Raw genomic sequence first — 20,967 nt, forward strand, 5'->3', positions numbered from 1 at the left:
GTTTTGGAAGAACAGGTGAACTTCATGTGAGCGCCCAGGGTTCACCCTGTAACGACCAGCGATGTCGGGTGGGCACTGGGAGACTAACGGGGCTTGGTTGGTGAGCTGCGCCAAGTTTTAAGTGGATCCCCCACTTTTAAGCCCTCATTCGAGGCCATAAAAAGTGCAGATGTAACCGATCGATGTTTGACCACCTTTGTGCAAGAGGGCCATACTAACGTAACCCCTTGCAGAGGTTTGCATCAGGGGTCCCAGCAGCAGAGCCCTCGTGGCTACTTTTGTTCGAGATAATCCAGAAAGTACCTAAAAATTAGTAAGAAATTAATTTTTAAACATATTAGTAATTACCGTTGCCAACATGGTAAACATGCCCCTCCCCCCAAAAATTCTGCTTTTATTTCTTCAAACTTTGAGAATTAAATTGGCCAAAAAAATAAAATCAAAAAAAAAAAAAAAAAAAAAAAAAATCACCTCTTGAATCTAAAAGAAAATGATTTTTTTCTTGAATTTAAAATCAGAAAGTGCCTGCTTTCTTTGGGATCTGCCATTACTTTTACTTCTGGCACATATTGGACTGGGCCTTTTGTAGTTTTTTTCAGCAATCTCGGGAAATTTCTTGCTAATTTTCACGTTACTTCTCGATTTCAACCCCCCCCCCCCCCCCCACCACCACCACCACCACCACCCCACCCACACACACACACACCCCTTTCAATGAATCGCTCTAACTTGCACAACAAAACTCCCATCAGAACCACAGAGCAGTGGACCCCGGGCAAATAAATGTCTAAGAAGGGTTTCTAGAAGGCACAAGATTCATGGTGGAGTCCCCGATCCCGATGGGTCAGGCTCACCGCCTCACGGGGAAAAACGAAAAAAAAAAAAAAAATCAAACAAGCTGAACTGTGAGGTGGTCTACCACAAACAAGTCGAAGGTCTGTTGTATTGCCGTTGATGGCGATGGCGGATCTATGGCTGATGCAGCCGAGGGGACGCCACAGGTGGCGGCATGTTATATCCGGAGCAGATGATCTTCTCAACAACAAGAGTTCCTCCGTTCCAAACTGTGATAAGACCGACATCCACTTGATGTGAAGCACGATTGCATTGGTCGGAACGACAGCAACAGAAGAGGAGTGGATGCCATCTCCCTGGTGTCTGCCTCAGGTGTGAGGTGTTGAAGCTAGATGATGAATCTAAAGAGGCCAAAGACGAATGTGATCGGCCAGCGAAGGATTTTACGTCCTCCATAAGATGTGAAAACTTCGCTCTGGTTCTCAGGGCTGCCAGAACAAAATTACTTGTTCTATGTACATCATCTGAGCAAGACTTCTTCCTCCCAGGAGGTTGTACAGTGATTGTTTTGAGGTCAAAATGATAAAATGAGGAAAACCTATGTAACATATCTAGTAAGGAAAATGAAGACAGTAACTCTTGGAAAAAGGTGCCTGGCGGAGAGCATGTTCCGAAAGACAAACTGGCAAATGCCAAATTGTGTGTACAAAGAAGAAGAAGAGCGGTGGGAGGAAGTCCATCCCAGCACTGTCCACTTCACTGCAGCAGCTCCACGCTGGCATTGAACACCGTGAAATGACTCACTCTCTCTCTCTGTCAACATGCTGTCATTGCAAACTTGTTTTTGTCAGATGCCCACAATGCTTAGGGTATGAGAGGTGGATTGCACCTACAAGGACTCCCCCAGAGTTCTGCACCTGAGTTTTTTGCAAAGTAAGAATGGCCAGAAAGAACCTTGTTCTTGATCTTGCAGCCCTGGGAGTGCAAATAAAGTTGTTGCCTCTCACAAACAGTGCAGAGACCTTAAAGCACCATTGCTTTCTTGCTATTTGAAGTGAGAAGAATTTTTGAACAACCAGAAATGACCCTGACTAGAGGAGGTAAAAGGTTACCCAAAGGTAAAAGATCTACCACCGCGCCAAATGTGAATGGGGTAAATGGATCGTGGAAATCCTCTCGTCCTTTGCCCACCCTGCAGCAGCTGCAGCAGGTAGAAATGAAACGCCTCACAAACACAGATCAAACTGGTATTTGCTTTTTGGCTCGGATGATTTTTCGTGGAAGTCCATTCGAGCCATGCGAAGAGATCAAGAAGAGACGTCCTGCTGGTGGCAATGAGGTTACTGTCACCAATCAAGGTATGAAACTGAAATAAATCCATTAAAGGTAACCGCTCCTGCCGCAACATTTTACAATTGTAAAATATGGACATTTCCAGGAGCTTTGTGATGAAAAACTCAAATTTCTAACTCTCCCCCCCACATTCTTCTTTTTTCACAACCAAAAATCGTTCCTCTGCAACTCCAGGCTTTATTTACATAAGCCAATCTTCAATTCTCTAGAGGATTTGGTGAGCTTTTGCCTGAACATGAAGGATCCTTCTTATTTTAGGACTCTAAAATGTGACTTTTACCATTTTCCTCATCTTTTAGGGTCAAATTGCCTGTTGCTCCTGGCAGGTTAGGCAGGTTAGGATTTCCTGCTACAGTCAAAAAAAAAAGCAAAACATTCACTCAACAACAGGCTGAGCAGTATAGAGAATGAATGAATGAATTTTTAGATAAACAATATAATATAAAAGGCTCATCCAGTCACTCTTTTCTCCTTCAAGCAAACAATGGACTTCCATGGTTGGCACTTCTGAATGAAGTGAAGGACCAATGACAGAGGAAAGGATACGACAGTTGTCTTAGCAAAAAAAGGATCCACGTTTTCCGATTTGAGGACCATGTCCGGGTCCAGATGCAGACCAGGTCTCCATCCTGGTCTCCTCTTGGGGAATTCTATAGTCCAAGCTTGACTGCTCATTCCCACGCTAAACAAAAATCGCGCTAACGCCCAACGCATCCGCTTATTGGCTGGAGAAAACACGACTCCGCCCTGAAAAGGCGGGGTAGCAGACAAAGTCACAAGACACGGAAGATATTTACAGACGCCTCCTCCGTAGCAGCAAAGTGTCAAAAAGCGAGTTAGTCAGTTTTGGGGTGGGGGAGGGGGCGGAGCTTCAACACAAGCCAACATCATTATAGTGAAATGTTGAGCCTTTTTGGGGGACGTGTGCTTTTTGGGTCAGTGGGGCGGGGATAAAAAAAATAAAATAAAATACGACCTCATTCTGCCGACTTGTCTTGGAGTGTTAAATATATTGTTTTATTAAGAAAGCAAAAAAAAAAAAAAAAAAGCTACTCTACAAAAGGTATTTTGACATCGTTGTCCGGTGCGATGATACACCGCGTTGTTTCAAGGGAGCCAAATCGAAAAGGGGATGAAGGGTCACTATCGGGGGAGGGGGGGTTGACGGCCGGCCTCCACACTGTGGAGAAGACCCAATGTTCAGGCGCGCGTTGCTGATCTGGGCCCCATTGGGGGTGCGGGAAGGGGGCGACATGGAGGGTGCGTTCAAAGCCCTTGGTTTAACAGCCACGGGAATCTTTAAGGCTTCACTGTTCGATGATGAGTGTCTGTGTGTGTGTATAAAAAAAGTCATGTGACAAGGCTGTTACTGTGACGTATATTGCATAATAGGTGTGGTCAGCACGCCCCCCCACCCCCACCCCCTCCCCGAGCAGCTTCTCTGTTAATGCTAATGAACTCCCTGCGAGTGACAGACTGACAGAATGTGAGCCTAAGCAAGTGCAAGTCGACAAGTGTGTGTGTGTGTGTGTGTGTGTTTTTGCGGTTCTCAGAAGGGCGTCTGTAGATGCGTGTATTGCTGTGACGGCGTTGGGGGCCCAGAGGTGGAGGCGTTGGGGGCGGAGCTGTTGGTGAGGCGCTGGGGCGGCGAGGAGTCAGAAAGCTGCAGCTCCTCCAGCTTCTTCAAGTACTCGTCCCGCAGCGCCAGCAGCTCCTTGTAGCGCTGCTCCACGGGACTCTGCTGCTGCAAATCACACACGCATACACACACACATTAATTTGTTATATGAGGATATATTCGAGAGAAAAAAAATCTTAAAGTGGTACCTTAACTTGGGAATTTCGTTTTTTTCCGTGACCGAGCTCATAACTCGGTTTGCGCGAGTATAACAATTACATTTCCCAATCAATATTAATTTACACCCCGACCCCGGTTTTGTTTTAAATATTAAAAATATACTGTAATTTCTGGACTATTGAGCACACCTAAATATATATAAATAAATGTATGTGTACATATATAGACTGCACCTGTCTATAAGCCGCAGGTGTCCATGTTGTAACATGAGATATTTACACAGAAACATTTTTCTTAATTTTCTTAATTAAATACATACTGGTTATATCCACAAACATACTGGAAATCCTTTTTTGTCAAACAGTGCCTGAAATATGGCTGATAAAAATGATTAACAATGAGTAACAAAAGACGAAGTCCATCTATCCATTCATTTTCTATCTACTTTGTCCTACTTAAGCTGATCGCTATCTTCGTCTTCCTCCTGTGCACTAAAACCATGAAAGACGTCGTCTTCAGAGTTGGTATTAAACAGCCTCGGAATTTCAGGGTAATTTCACTGGCCTGATGTGACAAAGCTAAATATTTTGGCGGCATGAAGCTTGTTAGGCCAGAAAAAAAAAAATCCATAAATTAGCTGCATTGTTTAAGTTGCAGTATTCAAAGCGTGTGAAAAAAGTAGCGGCTTATAGTCCAGAAATTACGGTACTTCACTGATAACAAATACTGTATTAAAATTTTCATCACGTCTAATTACTATGAATATCTGACAACAATGCGGAGGAGGTTGGAGGAGTTTTTCATTTAGCAGTCTATCCCTTAACTTATATAGAATAACCCGGGACCTCATACATGCAAAGCATGCGCTCTACCACTGAGCTACATGTTCAATATGAGTTAATATGAGTTATATTCTCATAACTCATATGACCTTAACACACTTAATGCTACAATGTGTTGCTAAATGTAACTTGCACACTTTGCTACACTCTGTGGCTAAACCTCATTTAGCGATGAAGTCAATGCTGGTCCTCTTTTTATAATGATCAAACTGTCCCTGACCAGCTTTGAATGCCTCTTCCGATGTCTTGCTCATCAACATTTCCACAGTCTGCTGCACCGAATCCGGATAAATATCTTCTGTCCTCTCACAGATGATGCCCTCAGTCACGGTATCTTACCAACAACTTCTCTATCTCTTCATGAATGAGTCCATACCATGCACACCTCAATTACGTTTTCCTATGATTTTTATTGGGCTACCTTCTGGAGCCAGTAGATACCTATTCTTGTTGGGCTACCTACAAGACTCATATCTGGCTCATCTGAAAGCAACCTAGCGGCGGCTCGCTTCTTGTTGATGCATTTTTAAGTCAAGGTTCCTCTGTGTTTCCAATCACAGACAAGTTGTGTGGGTTCTACCTGCTGTTTTCACTGACGGTAGCGGCTACGTCGATGTCAAACGCTCATACCGCGTGCTCCTTACTCAGATCTCGGCTTGTATCATAAGCAAGAAAATCCAAAACGACAGCTCCCATCTTGAGAAACTCGTAAGTTGACACAGTTGTAAGTAAATTTTCCACTGTATTTCCATTCTAAGATGAGTTGCGAGGGCTCTACCTGCTGTCTGATGCGAGGGTTCCAGCGGATGTAGTACGACACCCAGAGCTCTAGATGGCGCATGCTGGCCACCGGGTAGAGGACCCTGCCCGACTCCGGGGTGTAGAAAGGGTTCAGGTAAATATCAGTCTTGCTGTTCACCAGCGACCACAGAGACACCGTTTTCAACCTGAGTTCCTGGAGAGAGTGGCAACAGTAGAAAGCCGGGGTTTACATTTCCCATCACTTTACATCGGTTACAGCTGTGATTCACGAACGTCTTACGTTGTGGTCTCGCGCGCTCTCGCAGTTGTAGAGGAACGTGCCGAAGCGGCAACTGTAGAGGTGGTCCAGGATGGTCAGCAGGAGGCGCTCGTTGAACTCGAAGGCTGTGGGGAACTGAGAGGACAATGCGAGTCAACGACGCCGACGCGGCCTTTCACGCAAATCTCGTACGCCAAATGGCAACCTACTTGTTTCGTCATCTGCCACACACAGTCGATGAACTGAACGAAGATCGGGGATCGGTCCTGGTCCGCGTGGTTCTTGTCACCGTGGCCTATCCTCTGTTCAAACACACACACACACACACACCTCGGGTTTTAAAGGGAACCCAAACTGGGAGGACTAATTGGCATAAATATACTTTACTGTTTCATACTAGAATGTGTTGTTGAAAAAGCATGAAGAATTGTTATTTCTTTACAAATTGCAATTTATAATGTATTTTAGCCTATGGGTACAGCCATTGTTTTACTAGCGCAATGCATGTTGTGTTGATGACGTAAATTGGTCGCATTGTTTTAACTTTGGCTTTCCGCTAGTATTTCATTTCGCTCTACAGAACACATTAATAATGCCCTATTGTGCTACTTTTGGGTGCAATTTCCAGTCCAAGCGAAACAAAGGGACTGATGCTGGTCTACACAGCTTTCCAAAGGGATAAGAAGAGAAGAAAAGAGTGGGGAATTGCTTGTGGATGTACGCATCTTCCTAAGGATCCACAGCCGTGTTCTCTCCGCTTCTCTCTGGATGCATTTAGCCGAGCTAAACTGCTGAAAGAGCTCACAGGTGCTGCAAGTTTTAAATGGGGACTAAAGCCAGACGCCGTACCTACGGTTATCTTTCACAAGCATATCAAAAGGTCCTTGGGAAATGAACAAAGTCTGCTCGAAGAAACACCACAGGCAAGAGACGCTGGATGTTCTCCTACTAGGACGTCGACGACACGCTACTGCACAAGAACCATTTGATGAAAAAAGAGCCGGGCAAAGGTACAATGACGAAGAAAGCTGACGACTGACGTCATTCAACAGTGAGCAGCCGATGACAAAAAGTGGAGCTCCTTGCAACGTACAGTCTCTCTCAGGGACTTTGGCCGATTCTTGCCTCTTCGCATTCTTGTTCGTCTTCATTTTGAAGCTCATTTTGACTTCTGTCTTCGCCGTTATCCTCGCTCACGTCTCTCGGGTTCAAACGGGAAGGATTGCACAGATAATATGTTTCTGCACCGTACAGTGAAATAAACGGGACCGAGCCCAGACCAATCTCATGATGTCAGCATTATAATTTAAACAGCAATGGTGGGCTAAGAGTGAAAAGTTATTTTTCCAATTTTATACCAACAAAGGTAGGTTAAGAGATTGCATTGTTTTATATGTAGTTGGTCCAAATATTGATCAAATAGGATGTCTAATAATGTGTTGGTAACCGGTGATCCCTTAAAAATAAGATAAAATACTTTATTGATCCCAAGATGGGGAAATTCAATTGTCATAGCAGTATTAGAAGGCATAAAAGAGTGAAAATATTAATAATAGAATAAGAATATGCAAATCAGGATATGGATACAAAATAAAAACAACTATGTCCAATATATACACTAGAATACTAAATATAAAAATATAAAAAGAAATGCAAGAAATGCCTTGTGCGGGGAATGAGAGAAAGGTACATCATATATTCATTCGTTGAGAGTCTAGAGTTGTACTTACAGAGGCGAACTTGTGACCGAAACTGATCCATTCCTTCTCAATGAGCACCTTGGTGGACAGCGAAAGTGAAAATATATTTAATAATCTAATATTCCCTTATAAGAGGTCGCGTCGAGGCCTGCGTCATGTGACTGACCTGCAGCCCCCTCAGGGTGCGGTAGTGGCTGTCCAGCATCAGCATGGCCAGTGAGGTGAGCTGAGCGGTCCGATCCCAGCCGTCGCTGCAGTGGACCACCACAGAGTTCCCGCTCGACACTTTGTCGGCCACCTGGATGGCGCCGGACAGAACCAGCTGTGCGCACAGACGCGAGTCAGACCCGTTGAGGTTCTGCATCTCGAACACACTCCATATTTACCTTAATGTGCTCCAGCCAGTGCGTGGACTCCAGACTGGACAGCCAGTGGGATTCTTCCACGTTGGGGTAGACGATATCTTTGAGCTTCTTTAGGGACTCCCTCATGACGTGGATGTTCTGGATGTCCAGAAAAACTAGCTCCGCGTTTTGGTATTCGTCGCCCTCATAACCTCCTCCAGTAGCCTGAGGGTTCAGAGGAACATTTGAAAGTCTGCGTCTCCATACAGAAAAAAACTTAATGTTTTTGTGTGCAAACATCCAATCACTAGTGTTGCAAATCAATTCTGTTTCTCTCTTCTCCTAAGAGAAAAGGAGCTGTACAACAACAAGCCGGCTTGATCAAACTTTTTCTGCCATTTATACAGTTAGCATTCATACACCTGGAAACTTCAGGGTCTCCAGTGAACCTCCTGCATGTGTTTGGGCTGCGGGAGGAACCTGGAGGGGAACCCCATGCAGGACAACATGGAGACGCCACACAGAAAAGTCTCCAGGGACCTTCTAGCTGTGAGGAAGAAGCACTAACCCTACTGTGCTGCTGTGGTTAGCATGAAGTCAGGTACTTTTATATATGTATCAGAATTAAAAAAAAAAAAAAAAAATCAACTGCCCATTACGACAAAAGTCAGTTGTGACTGGAGGTTGAAATCTGTATGAGGCCTCACCTTGTTGGCCACAGCATTGACGTTGGGCCGGGCGTCATAGATGGTGAGCTTGGTGGTGTCGTTGGCTTCCCTGATGAGGTCCAGGTAGCGTTCGTCGTCCTTGTTCCTTTTCCCGGACATCCCGACCAGAGGCTGACTGCAGCGCACGATCACGGCCTGGTTCTCCCTGTGGATCCACGACAGAACCTGTGAAGATGTCGGAGGCGTCGGTTAGATCGGCAGGGGTTTACCGGACAATTGTCGTACTCTGCAGCCATGACAGTTAAAAAAAACAAAAAAAGGCATCTTTTATAGACACTTTTTTTATGTTGACAGGTCGAGCAGATGTTTAAAGTTGGGAATTTCTGATTATATTCACATCACAAAAGGGGCTTTCTGAGGACCAGGTGTTCTTTCTATTCACCAGACTGAATTTGTTCATTCATTCATTTGACTGTACTAAGGGGGTTAGGGTTAGGCTATCTCAGCTGTCACAGAGTGTGTGAGGTGGGGTTCAACCTGGATCATTCAATCGGAGGACCACATGTAGAGATTTGCAACCATCCACTCACTAATCCACTCACCATAGAAACGTATAACCATTCACTCACTCATCCACATACCATAAAAATACAACCATTAACTCACTCACTATCAAGACATATAACCAATCTACCTCTAACCGTGTCATACAGACATGTCTATTCACACACTCATTCACACGTCATGTAGACAAAACAATTCAACGTTTCATTCAAAAATCATATAGACAACCATTCACCCTCTCATCGACATGTCTTATAAATAAAATCATTCACACATCATTTAGACATAACCATTCACTCACTCATTCATTCCCACGTCATAGACATGCAACCATTCACTCGCTCATTCACACATAATGTAGACAGACACTCACACATTAACCATTGATAAATAGAACCATTCACACTCAACCTAACATAATGTAAACATGACCATTCACTCACTCATTCACACATCACATAAATATACAACATTCAACACGTACAACATGTACTCTCTGACTACAATTGACCATTCACCGTCTGATTCACATGTCATGTGGTGACTAACATTCACTCTCATTCAAATGTCTGGACAATTTAGCGTCTCTATTGAAACCACTGCATGTTTAAGGACTATATGATGAAACCCGGAGGAACCACGGGGAGAACACAGAGACACCACACACAGAGGCCCCCTGATGGATTCCAACCAGGGACCTTCTAGCTGTGAGAGGCAGAAGTTTGCTGACGACACAAAAGTGGTAGGACGCATCACCAACAACAAGTCAAAATACAGAGGAGAAGTGGAAGACCAAGAGCGCTGGTGCAGAGAAAAGAACCTCTGCATCATCGTGAGGAAACCACAGAGATGACTGTTGACTTCAGGAGAAGGAGTCACCGACCCCCTCTCCTGCAACAGCCGTGGTTCCCTGGTCAGGAAGGAAATCTCAGGGGAAATCTCACCCTGCACACACACCTTTTGGCACCCTTAATTCATAGAAGAGGCTGTGGAGTATCTAGAGAAGGACCACCAGTCAAAAGAACAGCTTCATCCCCACAGCGGTGAGACTGCTGAACCGGGAGGAGACCCCGGGGAAGACAAACTGGAGGGACAGTGTCTAGGCTGGCTTGGGAATGCCTCGCGATCCCTTCAGAAGAGCTGGACCAAGTGGCCGGAGAGAGAGGTCTGGGCCTCTCTGCTTTGGCTGCTGCCCCGGCAACCTGATCCAGCATGACAATGGATGGATATCTGTCCCCCTGTGCATACAGTGGGGAGAACAAGTATTTGATACACTGCTGATTTTTATCATAGGTACTCTTTAACCATGAGTGAAAGAATCTAAAACAAAAATCCAGAAAAACACATTGTATGATTTTTAAGTACCGTAATTTCCAGACTATTGAGCACACATCAATATAAGCCGCGCCGGCTAGCCAATCGCTATCTGCGCACTAAAACCGTCAAAGTCGTCTTCTTCGGTGTCGGAGTTGAACGGACTCAAAATTTCCCAGTCATTTCATCGGTCCCATGTGACGAGGATAAACGTTTTAGCGGCGTGAAGCTCGTTAGCGTCCCCCACCCAAAAAAGTCCATATATTAGCCGCGTCTTAGTTTACGTGAAAATAGTCGAAATTAGAAATTATTGAAATTACAGGAATTACTTTGCTTTGTATTACAAAACATAAGGATTTGATACATCAGAAAAACAGAATTTAATAACATTTGGTACAGAAATCCTTTGTTGGCAATTACAGAGATCAGATGTTTCCTGTAGTACTTGACCAGGTTTGCCCACACTGCAGCAGGGATTTTGTCCCACTCCTCCGTACAGATCTTCTCTAGATCCTTCAGGTTTCGTGGCAGTCGCTAGGCAATATGGATTTTCAGCTCCATACAAAAATTTTCTATTATAATATTTTCTACCTTGAGATGCAGAAAATCTTTGCAGAAAACCATCCCCAAAGATGGGATGGATATGTCCACCTCCATGCTTCATGGTTGGGATGGTGTTCTTGGGGTTGTACTCATCCTCCTTCTTCCTCCAAACACAAGTGGAGTTTAGACCAAAAAGCTCTATTTTAGTCTCATCAAACCACATGACCTTCCATTCCTTCTCTGGATCATCCCGATGGTCATTGGTAAACTTCAGATGGGCCTGGACATGTGCTGGCTTGAGCAGGGGGACCTTGCATGCACTGCAGGATTTTAATCCATGACAGCGTAGTGTGTTTTTAATGGTTTTCTTTGAGACTGTGGTCCCAGCTCTCTTCAGGTCACTGACCAGGTCCAGCCATGTAGTTCTGGGCTGATCCCTCACCTTCCTTATGATCACTGATCCCCTGCCAGGTGAGATCTTGCACGGAGTCCAATACCGAGGGAGATTGACCATCATCTTGAACGTCTTCTATTTTCTAATAATTGTGCCAACAGTTGTTGCCTTCTCACCAAGCTGCTTGCCTATTGTCCTGCCCAGTAGTCCGAACCGGTCCGTGGATCAATTGGTACCAGGGCGCACAAGAAATAATTAATTATTTCCGGATTATGTATCATCTGAATCTGGATGATCTTTTATTTTGATTTTATTTTGAAAAATTATTCTCCCGGTGACGTCTGGGTCACTTGGGTGCCAAAATTGAACCCGAAAGCTAGAAAAATGAGTAAGAAACAGACGTCTTTGGAGAGTTTCTTTGCAAAGGGGAAAAGACCCACTGAAGAGACAGGAGAAGAGCCTACTTCCAAGAAAAAGACAGCTTTTAACAGACAATACCAGGAATCCTGCTTGAAATATGGTTTTATCCCGGTAGGTGTTTCCCACATACCAAGCCCACGCTGCATAATATGCGGAAAACGGCTCTCTAACAAGGCAATGAAGCCGTCAAAACTGCTTCGCCACTTAGAGACCAAGCACCCGGGATCAAAAAAAAGACAAGCCCCTAGAGTACTTTGAAAGAAAAAAAAAAAAAGAAACAGGAAGGACAGTCAAGCGAAATTGACAAATGAAATTGTCAAGCGCGGTGGTAAAAAGGTTGGGGACCACTGCTACAGCCCAGCCCAGCCTTGCGCAGATCTACAATTTTATCCCTGATGTCCTTACACAGCTCTCTGGTCTTGGCAAGGTTGGAGAGGTTGGTGTTTGATTGAGTGTGTGGACAGATGTCTTTTACACAGGTAACCAGTTCCAACTGACGCGGTTAATCCAGGTAATGAGTGGGTAACAGGAGGGCTTGTAAAAGAAAAACTAATAGGTCTGTGAGAGCTGCAATTCTTACTGGTTGGTAGGTGATCAAATACTTATGTCATGCAATAAAAAGCAAATTAATTACTTAAGAATCATACAATGTGTTTTTCTGGATTTTTGTTTAAGATTCTGTCAGTCGCGGTTAAAGAGTACCTATGATAAAAATTACAGACCTTTACATGCTTTGCAAGAGGGAAAAGCTGAAAAATTAGCAGTGTATCAAATACTTGTTCTCCCCACTGTATCTCACACACATCTCATTGCATTATATCAGTATCGCTGCTTCTGGTTGTCTCCCAGGCCTCAGGAATCTAATTTCATTCCACTCTCTCAGATTGGAATGACAATAAAAATCCTTGAATTCACTCTCGTCCCTTACTGACAGTCTTTATGCAGTAAATTCTCCCCCTATCCTTCTTTATGAGGGTTGTGTTCAGTCAGCACTGTGGTACACACATGTCATGAAGTTGTACTTACAGGGATTCGTCCTCGTGACCTGAAGGCAGCCACTCTCCTTAGGTCTTCCTCTTTGCATTTAAAGGGTACAACCAGCACAGTGGGGTAGGTGTCGCACAGCTCGTAAATCTTATTGATGAATGTGATTCTCCACTTGTTATTCGGTAAACCCTGGGAAAGCAGATATGAGAAGAACATGCTGTATAAGTATTTATTGCAATGCTTATATTTTTATTTTTCTTACTGGAAGGTGACACACGCTCTCAGAGTCTCAAGAAAATAGCTACAATTTCCAAACCAGAGAGATAAACACGGAAATAACAAACATCAGAACATCAGGTTTTTGAACATTTAATTTAGGAGCGCGATGAATAACTCATAAAGAAACATTGGTATGGTGCATCTAGGAGACTGATTGCTCAAATCAATTAAATTTTACTTTACAATGTGTTATATCTTTCATAAATGCTGTCTATATATTTCTAAGTTGAGGCCAAGCCTTAAAAGATCATTTCTGAGGTCATTTCATTTCTTCAGTTCAGAGTGAGATCAAAAATACTTTCATTGATGATTTGTTACTTCCTGTAATCCTTGCATTAGCAAGTGTTTAAAGACCATCTACTGATGACCTTATAAGTCATTAGAAGTCTAACAAATTTCAAGGATATGCTGTAATTTCTGGACTAGAGTGCATCTGAGTGCATCTGAATGTAAGCCACACCTGCTAAAAATAACAAAATAAATATATGCATAAATACATAGCCCAAACTTGTCTATAGGCCGCAGGTGTCCACGTTGTAACATGAGATATTTACACAGAAACTTGTTATTTTACTTTAAATTAAAATACATACTGGTAATGTACTGGAAATGCTTTTTTTCTGAACAGTGCCTGAAACAGTTCCAGTAACATGGCTGATGAAAAAGATTAATAATAAATAACACGAGGGAAAGTTCAGTCATCCATCTGTTTTGTTTCTCCGCTTTGTCCTACTCCAGCTGATCCCTATCTTCGTCTTCCACCTTTGCACTAAAACCATTAAAGTTGTCTTCTTCAGTGTCGGAACTGAACAGCCTTCACGGTAATGTCATTGGTCCAATGTGATGAGGCTAAATGTTTTGGTGGCATGAAGCTCATTTGCTCCCCAAAAATCCATACATTAGCTGCATCATTGTTTAAGCTACAGCGTTCAAAGCGTGTGAAAAAAGTAGCGGCTTATAGTCGGTAAATCATGGAAATGTACATCCAAATGCCTTTGTTTATAACTCCAATTACGCAACAACTTACTTAGAAATGTGATCACATTTAGCTTAGCTTAGCATATTTAGAACACAAAAAGGGTGAAGTGGGGTCCTGGTCTGCTGACGCTTTAAGCTGAGAGAGTATTAGTAAGCGGTAAAGAGGTGAACATCTGGTTGCTTTGTATCACATCATTAGACGTAGTTCTCCATATGTATGCTTTCTATCAAACGAGGCTTGCTTCATATCACCACTTTTTGGATTGTTTTTCATGGGCTAATCTCTTCATTACCTGCCGTCTGAACTCCTCCATCGGTTTGTAGATGTTCCATCCGTTGTCCTCGTACTTCTCCTGCGTCACGTATGCAAACAGAGACTAGATGGAGGGAGAGTGCTTGAATTACTTTGATGGAGGGTGTTTCTTGTGATATGCTAGTATTACCGTATTTTGTTGACCATAAGGCGCGCCCCTATATAAGGCGCATGATAAAAAATACGGTATATAAAACAATAGTTCAATAGTTGGGTGATTTCAGCATCAAGCATGCCGGGTTCCCCCTCGTCATTCTCCAAGTCAGTCGTGTTGCTGTTACTTGGCTGTTCAGCGACGATGCCAGCTTTCTGAAAGCTCGAGCCACAGTTGGGACAGATACTTTAGCATGGGCATCGGTTGGAGTTCTTTGGTTAATCCTCCCGGAATGACGGCAAGCTCGGAATTAGTTTTCTTCACTTGGTTTTCAACAGTATTGGTGAGATGGGCGCATATGGAGATACGGCTTCAATACAATGTCCCTGTGTCAGGTGGGAATGGTCCGTCAATCAATCAAGTGGTGCGGCTTTGACAGATTTTTGAGCATGGTGCACCACAAAAAAATTGGTTTAAGGTCAGTAAGGACAACAACAATTCATACATAAGGCACACTGGATTATAAGGCGCACGATTTTTGAGAAAATTTAAAAGATTTTAAGTGTGCCTTATTATGCAAAAAATATGGTACATTACAAAAGACATCAGCTGAAAATAAAAGACGGGTTCATGACCTGTCAGCATCTGCTGGGTACTCCCAAGAAAAGGGTGTGAAGCTGTGGACTAATAATAAACGCCTTGTAAAGCTGTAACCAAACAAAGAGGAGCCACAACCCTGTGGACAATCCATCTGCAGCGTAGAGGAATAGAAGTCAGCTGTAAGAAGCTGGTCATATTATCCCAGGTGCAATCTCGAGGATCTTTTGGGCATGAAACATTGCCTTCTACTCCTGGTCCCACCTCCACACAAAGCATTTGCTTTGGAACTAGTGTTGTCAGTGTTGAAGGCATCAGTGGTTTTGAGGATACCCATGAGTGCCTGGCTCAGTTTCGGCCTGTTGGAATTTTTCTTTCTCGGTGGGAGTTTTCTTATTGTGACAACGTTATGTATAGAGAAGATCTAACAACACTGAGTGTCAGATTGCCTTTTGGAGAATCTTGCCTTCTATGAATCCTTGGGTGATGTCCTGGGCTGAGTACCACCTGGGGACACCATACTTCTTCCAGGAGACTTCCAATTTGGGTATGTGAGAAGGCAAACAGTCTGTCTGATCCAAGTCCTGCTTTGTTGCTGGACCCAGGACCTCTCACACCAACTCACTTCTTGTCCCATTCCCTCTGTCCATATACCTCCTCTAGACCTTCTACCTACCTCTGCCCATGTTCAAAACATCCCAGTGTGTCTTTATCTTCAGAACATCTAGCATGTGCCGTCTCTCTCTGACGGACTCATTCCTGATCTTCTCCATTCTCCTCACACCCAAAGAGAACCTCCACATCTTCATCTCTACTGCCTCCAGACAACGTGGCTATGCTCTCTTCTGTCTCCTATACCTCTCCTTGAATTCTGGATGATGCTCTTCTGTTACCCCTGACACTTTACCCCACCTGTTCCAACCTGGTTGTACAAATGTCTTCTCTTCTCGTCCACCCTCTGGACTGTTGACCCCAAGTACTTAAACTCCTCCATCTTCTTTATCTCCACTCCCTGTAGTCTCACTGTTCTACTTGGGTCCCTCCCATTCAAACTCATGCATTCTGTTTTGCTGCGGCTAACCTTCATTACTGTCATTTCCAGAGCATGCCTCCCCCTCTGTAGATTTTCCTCCGCCTACACCCTACTCTCAATAAGATCACAATGTCATCTGCAAACATAATCCATACTTGGTTACTTCTTTCAAAACGGATATTTTAATCTCAGAAGTCTAATTACTTGTGCAACCAAAGGAAAAATAAATACAAGTGACTTGTACAAAAGTCTGCTGGATCTACATGGAGATACCGAGTGGGGGGAGGGGGGGCTGCTAGAGGGGATGTCTGGTTGATGACCCCTGTCAACCAGGTTTTTTACTCACACCTCCAGGGGGGGTTCAACTGCAGAATCAAAACAACCAAAGTCTCCATTTTAGTGGTGGCTTCCAAAAGAGGTCAGCAAGTTATCTGTGCCTGACATGGCAGCACCCTTACATCCTGTTGGGAGCATCAACATACAGAAGGTGGAGAACCAGGGAGCTAGAATTGCAGCTACTTCGTAGTCAAAAACAGATCTTTGGAGTGGACTCCTGAAACTTGTTTTGGTCTCAACAAGACCCCGTCAATCTTAATCTAGCATAGCTCTCTGCTAAGCTTTGATACACTGTATACAATGGAGATGAAACACGAAAACAGCAACATAAGAGTTTGTCAGTAGATGTCTATTGTGACATTTTCTCTTTTTTTGTGCTTTATATTCAACATGAAGTCGAAGAAAATGTTGATTTACCTCCACTTGCATATTTCCCCAAAGAAAGGGGTCAGCATTTATTGCAATCGTGACATCTTTTATTCCAAAACAGAGACAAAGAAGGCGCTTTCCTTACCAGGCTGTGGGAGAGAGGGAAGGCGTGTTTAAAGAGCAGTTCGAAGATGTCCCTTCTGCTGTGGCCCTCCTGTTTCAAGGCAAATCTCAAGTTCCTCATGTCCTACACACACACACACACATGCTCACATTTAGAATGGAATCTCACAATGTTTAAATATTCAGGTCATAATAAAGACATATTTAGCCGAATCCTCAAAAAGTCAGTCTTTTGCTGTTTGTCTTTCAGGGAAAAACTGTAAAAATAAATGTAATTTATTCATAATTTTTCAATCCATTTTCTGGTTCTGGATGCTCGTCATAAGAGGTTGCTTTCACAGCACTGTAGTTTCAGACATGGACACAAGATTGTTTGTTTGCAGTGACAACAAAGGGGAAAAAAATGCTCCTGTTTTCTCACGCTCACACACACATGCACGCACACACCTTGCAAGTGATATCCAGGCCATAGGAGTTCTCCCCTCTGCTTGAAGCCCCACCCATCTTCTCTATCCGACTGATGGCGCCCAGAGGAACATCCAGAACGACTGCCACGTCCTGGAAAAAACAAACTTTACTTATCCGTCTTATAATGTGTGCTTTTTTTTTAATTTTGTGAAATTTTCGTTTATTTCAAATTGAGACTGTATTAACTGACGGAGGACGGGCGGTGATTCAAATCTCCTGAATTTTGCTGTGCAGAATGTCTGATGTGATAATTACGTGTGTGTGACAATGGTTTTGAAAGTCTCACTTTTCCAACGATCATACCCGCACCATCACGTGCCGTGGGGCTGTGACGGGCAACATTACAAGACGAACGTGCGCAGAGGCAGTCGGTCGCAAGCAGAGAGCGGAGGCCGAACAGTAAAAGCGAGACGAATCAATTATCTGAGCATCATATATATATAAATGAGTTCTTTAATTAATTCTTTGAGGGGAGAAAAAAAATCTGACGTCAAGATAAGTTTGATGCAAAAATGATAATCATGTGTTTTAACAAATATGCGTTTGCTGCTCCTTTGTGAGTATGAGAGATATGCATGTTATGTGTAAATAATATGAATGAATTAAATCAATAATAATTTTTTTAAAAAAAAAAAAAGCAAGCTTTTGAAGCCATTTAAACACACTCACAGTGTCGAAGCTCTTGAAGTAGAGTCTGTAGTTGGTGATCAGCACCTTGCCTTTGACGGCTGCGTTGAAGGGACAGATGTAGATGATGTCTTTATCTGAAACACAAGAGACAATATCAGAGATTGAATGAATGAATGAATGAATGAATGAATGACTGTATGGTTGAGCCTCTGTGTGTGTGTGTGTGTGTTCACGTTGGCTAAAGTGATTCACTCACCGATGATCCTCTCCTCTCCAGGCAGCAGGGTCACATCGGTCAGTAACTCCATCTTTAAGGACTCCCTGGAGCTCTACATGCACACACAAACACACATGCACAAATTAATAATTGCTACCGGGATCCCTGGTTTTCCCCATTGTCCTCGTGCAAACCAGTGCTACGTTTCCGTAAAGGTAAGGGAGGGAAACACACTTGAGCGTCCGCATGCTGAGGAGAGGAAGTGACACTGTGATCTGCGGCAGCAAGACAGAATACATGCGTGTGAGTGAGAGGAACACAAGAGGAACGAGAGGCTACAGGGAGCGGAGATGAAGAAGGTGGAGGACTTTAAGTACTTAGGGTGCAGAGTAAGGGAGAAGGTGGAGAAGAAGTGGAGGACATGGAGAAAAGTGTCAGGGGAGATAGAAGAGTATGAAAGGAAAGGTGGAGGAGAGGGAGGTGAAGCAGCCATGGTTTCTGGTTTGGAAATAATGAGGAAAAGACAGAAGGTAGAGCGTGAGGCAGCAGAGATGAAGATGTGGAGGTTCCTCTTTGGGAGTGAGGAGGATGGAGAGGATCAGGGATGAGCCCGTCAGAGGGTAAGCACATGTTAGATGTTCTGGAGATAAAGACACACTGAGATGGTTTGGAGATGGATAGAGGAAAGATGGTGAAGATCCGGGAAGAAGGAAGCTGAGGTTGGAGGAGGTCTAGTAGACAACCAGAGAGGAGGTTTATGGGTGGAGGGAAAGAAGACAGGAACTTGGTGTGAGAGAAGAGGAGATGGAGACAGATGATTGGATGATCTCAAGAAGAAGATGCTCAAGAATGCATCGGTGTGTCCACCATGTAAAACAGAGCTGAATCATCAAGATCCACGCATCTTCTCAATAATCTTCTGCAAGCCACTCACACTGGAGACGTGGGGGTCCAGGGCGTTGGAGAACACGGATACTGGCGAGGCCATCACTCAAGAGAGGGGCTTCCACAGGCTGGGGAGAAGATAGGGTAGATGTTACCTCGCCCAGAAGATAAACAGATGACTTGCACTTTACCTACATCCATCCTCCTGCAACATTTCATTGTTAACTTTCATAAAAAAAGGGAAAAAATAAACACGATCGTTGACGGTTTATTATGAGATGGATGCGAGCGGACGACCGACGACGAGAACACCGGGGGGTCGGAGTGACACCTGGCCGGAGGACAGGCGCGACACCCGGGGGGGGGGACGCGAGGGTGCGGCGGGGGAGGGGGGGCGGTGGTAGAGTACCACCCGGAGGAAGGCGTGTTTGGGAGGCTCACTGACAGGGACATCCGGCTCCTTCCGCTCCAGAAGGGTCCGAGGAGCTGGCGGCGACCGTGAACCCCGCGGTCCGAACGCTAGGCACCGGAGACGGCTCCCCTCCTGCGGGCGCCTCCGGAACCCAAACTTTCTGCAACTCCTCCGCGGCGTCGCCGCCGAGCCGCCGCCAGGAAGCCGAGGAGGCCTCGGCGCGCCGATCGCCGCTTTTACGGCGTCGATCCGGCCGCTTTTCGCGTGTCCGGCACCCCCGAACGGCCGCGGAACGCCTCCGAACCGACGCTCGACACCCACCGCGGGGGTCGAGTCGCGGCCAAATGCGTGGACGTACCCGCAAAGTGCGATTCTCCCGTGGCCGAGCGTCGATCTGTTTCCCCCCCGAGCCACAGCAGGAACTCACCCTACGTCATGTGCCGGGCTGTCATGCTACTGATTGGCTGATTGTCAGAGCGGGGCCCTCGCAAAGCATGATGGGAAATGTAGTTTATTTTAAGTAGCCGAGTACAATAGTTCAATACAATAAACAAGGTGTGTACTGTTGCGGTGAAAGCAAATAGTTACATAAAATATGTGTCTTATCCAAAAAAAAAAATAATTGAAAAATATTTGTTGCAAGAATGTTTGTGGATAATGTGAGACGTGAACAGACTGTAATTATTAGCGTTCGAAATATGAGGCAGTGGTTCTGTGTGTGAAGGGGGTGAGGTGTCCCTGAAGCACCAAAACCCTCTAATAATTTTCCTGTTAAAAATTATTTCTTCCGACTCAATGCTGTTACTTTGGACCAAGTGGAAACACACATACAGACCACAGCTGCTAAATTAAATTAAGTTAAGAAATTATATATTTATTTTGATTTATATTCGTGTTCTCCTTTCAGCTATTTCCTTCAGGGGTCGCCACAGCAAATCAACCTTTCTCCATCTTACCCTATTCTCTGTATCCTCCTCTCTCACACCAACTACCTTCATATCCTCTCTCACTACGTCCATAAATCTTCTCTTTGGTCTTCCTCTAGACCTCTTGCCTGGCAGCTCCAATTCCAGCATCCATCTACCAATATATTCACTATCCACCCTCTGTACATGACCCAACCATCTCAGTCTGGCTTCTCTGGCCTTCTCTCCAAAACATCTAACATGTTCCTCTGATAGACACATTCCCGATCCTATCCATCCTCGTCTCTCCCAAAGAGAACCTTAGCATCTTCATCTCTGCAACCTCTAGCTCTGCCTCCTGTTTTTTGGTCATTGTAACTTTCTAGTCCATACAGCATCACTGGTCTCACCACTGTCTTGTTCCCCCTTCCTTTCATTCTGGCTGAGTCTTCTTATCTCTTCATACCCCTGACATTTTTCTCCACCCATTCCAATCTGCTTGAACACGTCTCTTCACCTCTTTTCCATGCTCTCCGCTGCTCTAGATTGAATTGATTTTGATTTATACATTAGTTATAATTATTT

General features: G+C 44.3%; 1 protein-coding gene across 1 annotated transcript; it reads right to left on the reverse strand.

Moving 5' to 3' along the window:
• Positions 1–3,379: 3,379 nt before the first annotated feature.
• On the reverse strand, positions 3,380–19,900 carry mtm1 (myotubularin 1). The gene is made up of 16 exons (XM_086166007.1): positions 19,836–19,900; positions 19,115–19,193; positions 18,220–18,292; positions 18,003–18,097; positions 17,313–17,423; positions 16,888–16,989; positions 14,294–14,377; positions 12,783–12,932; positions 8,561–8,746; positions 7,896–8,078; positions 7,676–7,831; positions 7,540–7,587; positions 6,019–6,111; positions 5,831–5,944; positions 5,567–5,743; positions 3,380–3,892 (listed from the first exon to the last, which is right to left on the reverse strand). The coding sequence occupies exons 2-16, from the start codon at positions 19,166–19,168 to the stop codon at positions 3,698–3,700; spliced, it is 1,821 nt and encodes a 606-aa protein (XP_086022133.1). The 5' UTR covers positions 19,169–19,193; positions 19,836–19,900; the 3' UTR covers positions 3,380–3,697.
• Positions 19,901–20,967: the final 1,067 nt, after the last annotated feature.

Source organism: Fistularia commersonii, chromosome 19 (genome assembly GCF_037954325.1).
Source record: "Fistularia commersonii isolate RoL2024-O1a breed Wild chromosome 19, RoL_Fcom_v1.0, whole genome shotgun sequence".
Classification (NCBI taxonomy): Eukaryota; Metazoa; Chordata; class Actinopteri; order Syngnathiformes; family Fistulariidae; genus Fistularia; species Fistularia commersonii.

Excerpts from the sequence above, each read along its gene's own strand:
- mtm1 (XM_086166007.1), bottom strand. The coding sequence starts at position 19,168 with ATGGCCTCGCCAGTATCCGTGTTCTCCAACGCCCTGGACCCCCACGTC. Across the intron at positions 7,588-7,675 it reads GCACCCTGAGGGGGCTGCAG|GTGCTCATTGAGAAGGAATG; the intron begins GTCAGTCACATG and ends CTGTCCACCAAG. Across the intron at positions 5,945-6,018 it reads TGTGGCAGATGACGAAACAA|TTCCCCACAGCCTTCGAGTT; the intron begins GTAGGTTGCCAT and ends TTGTCCTCTCAG.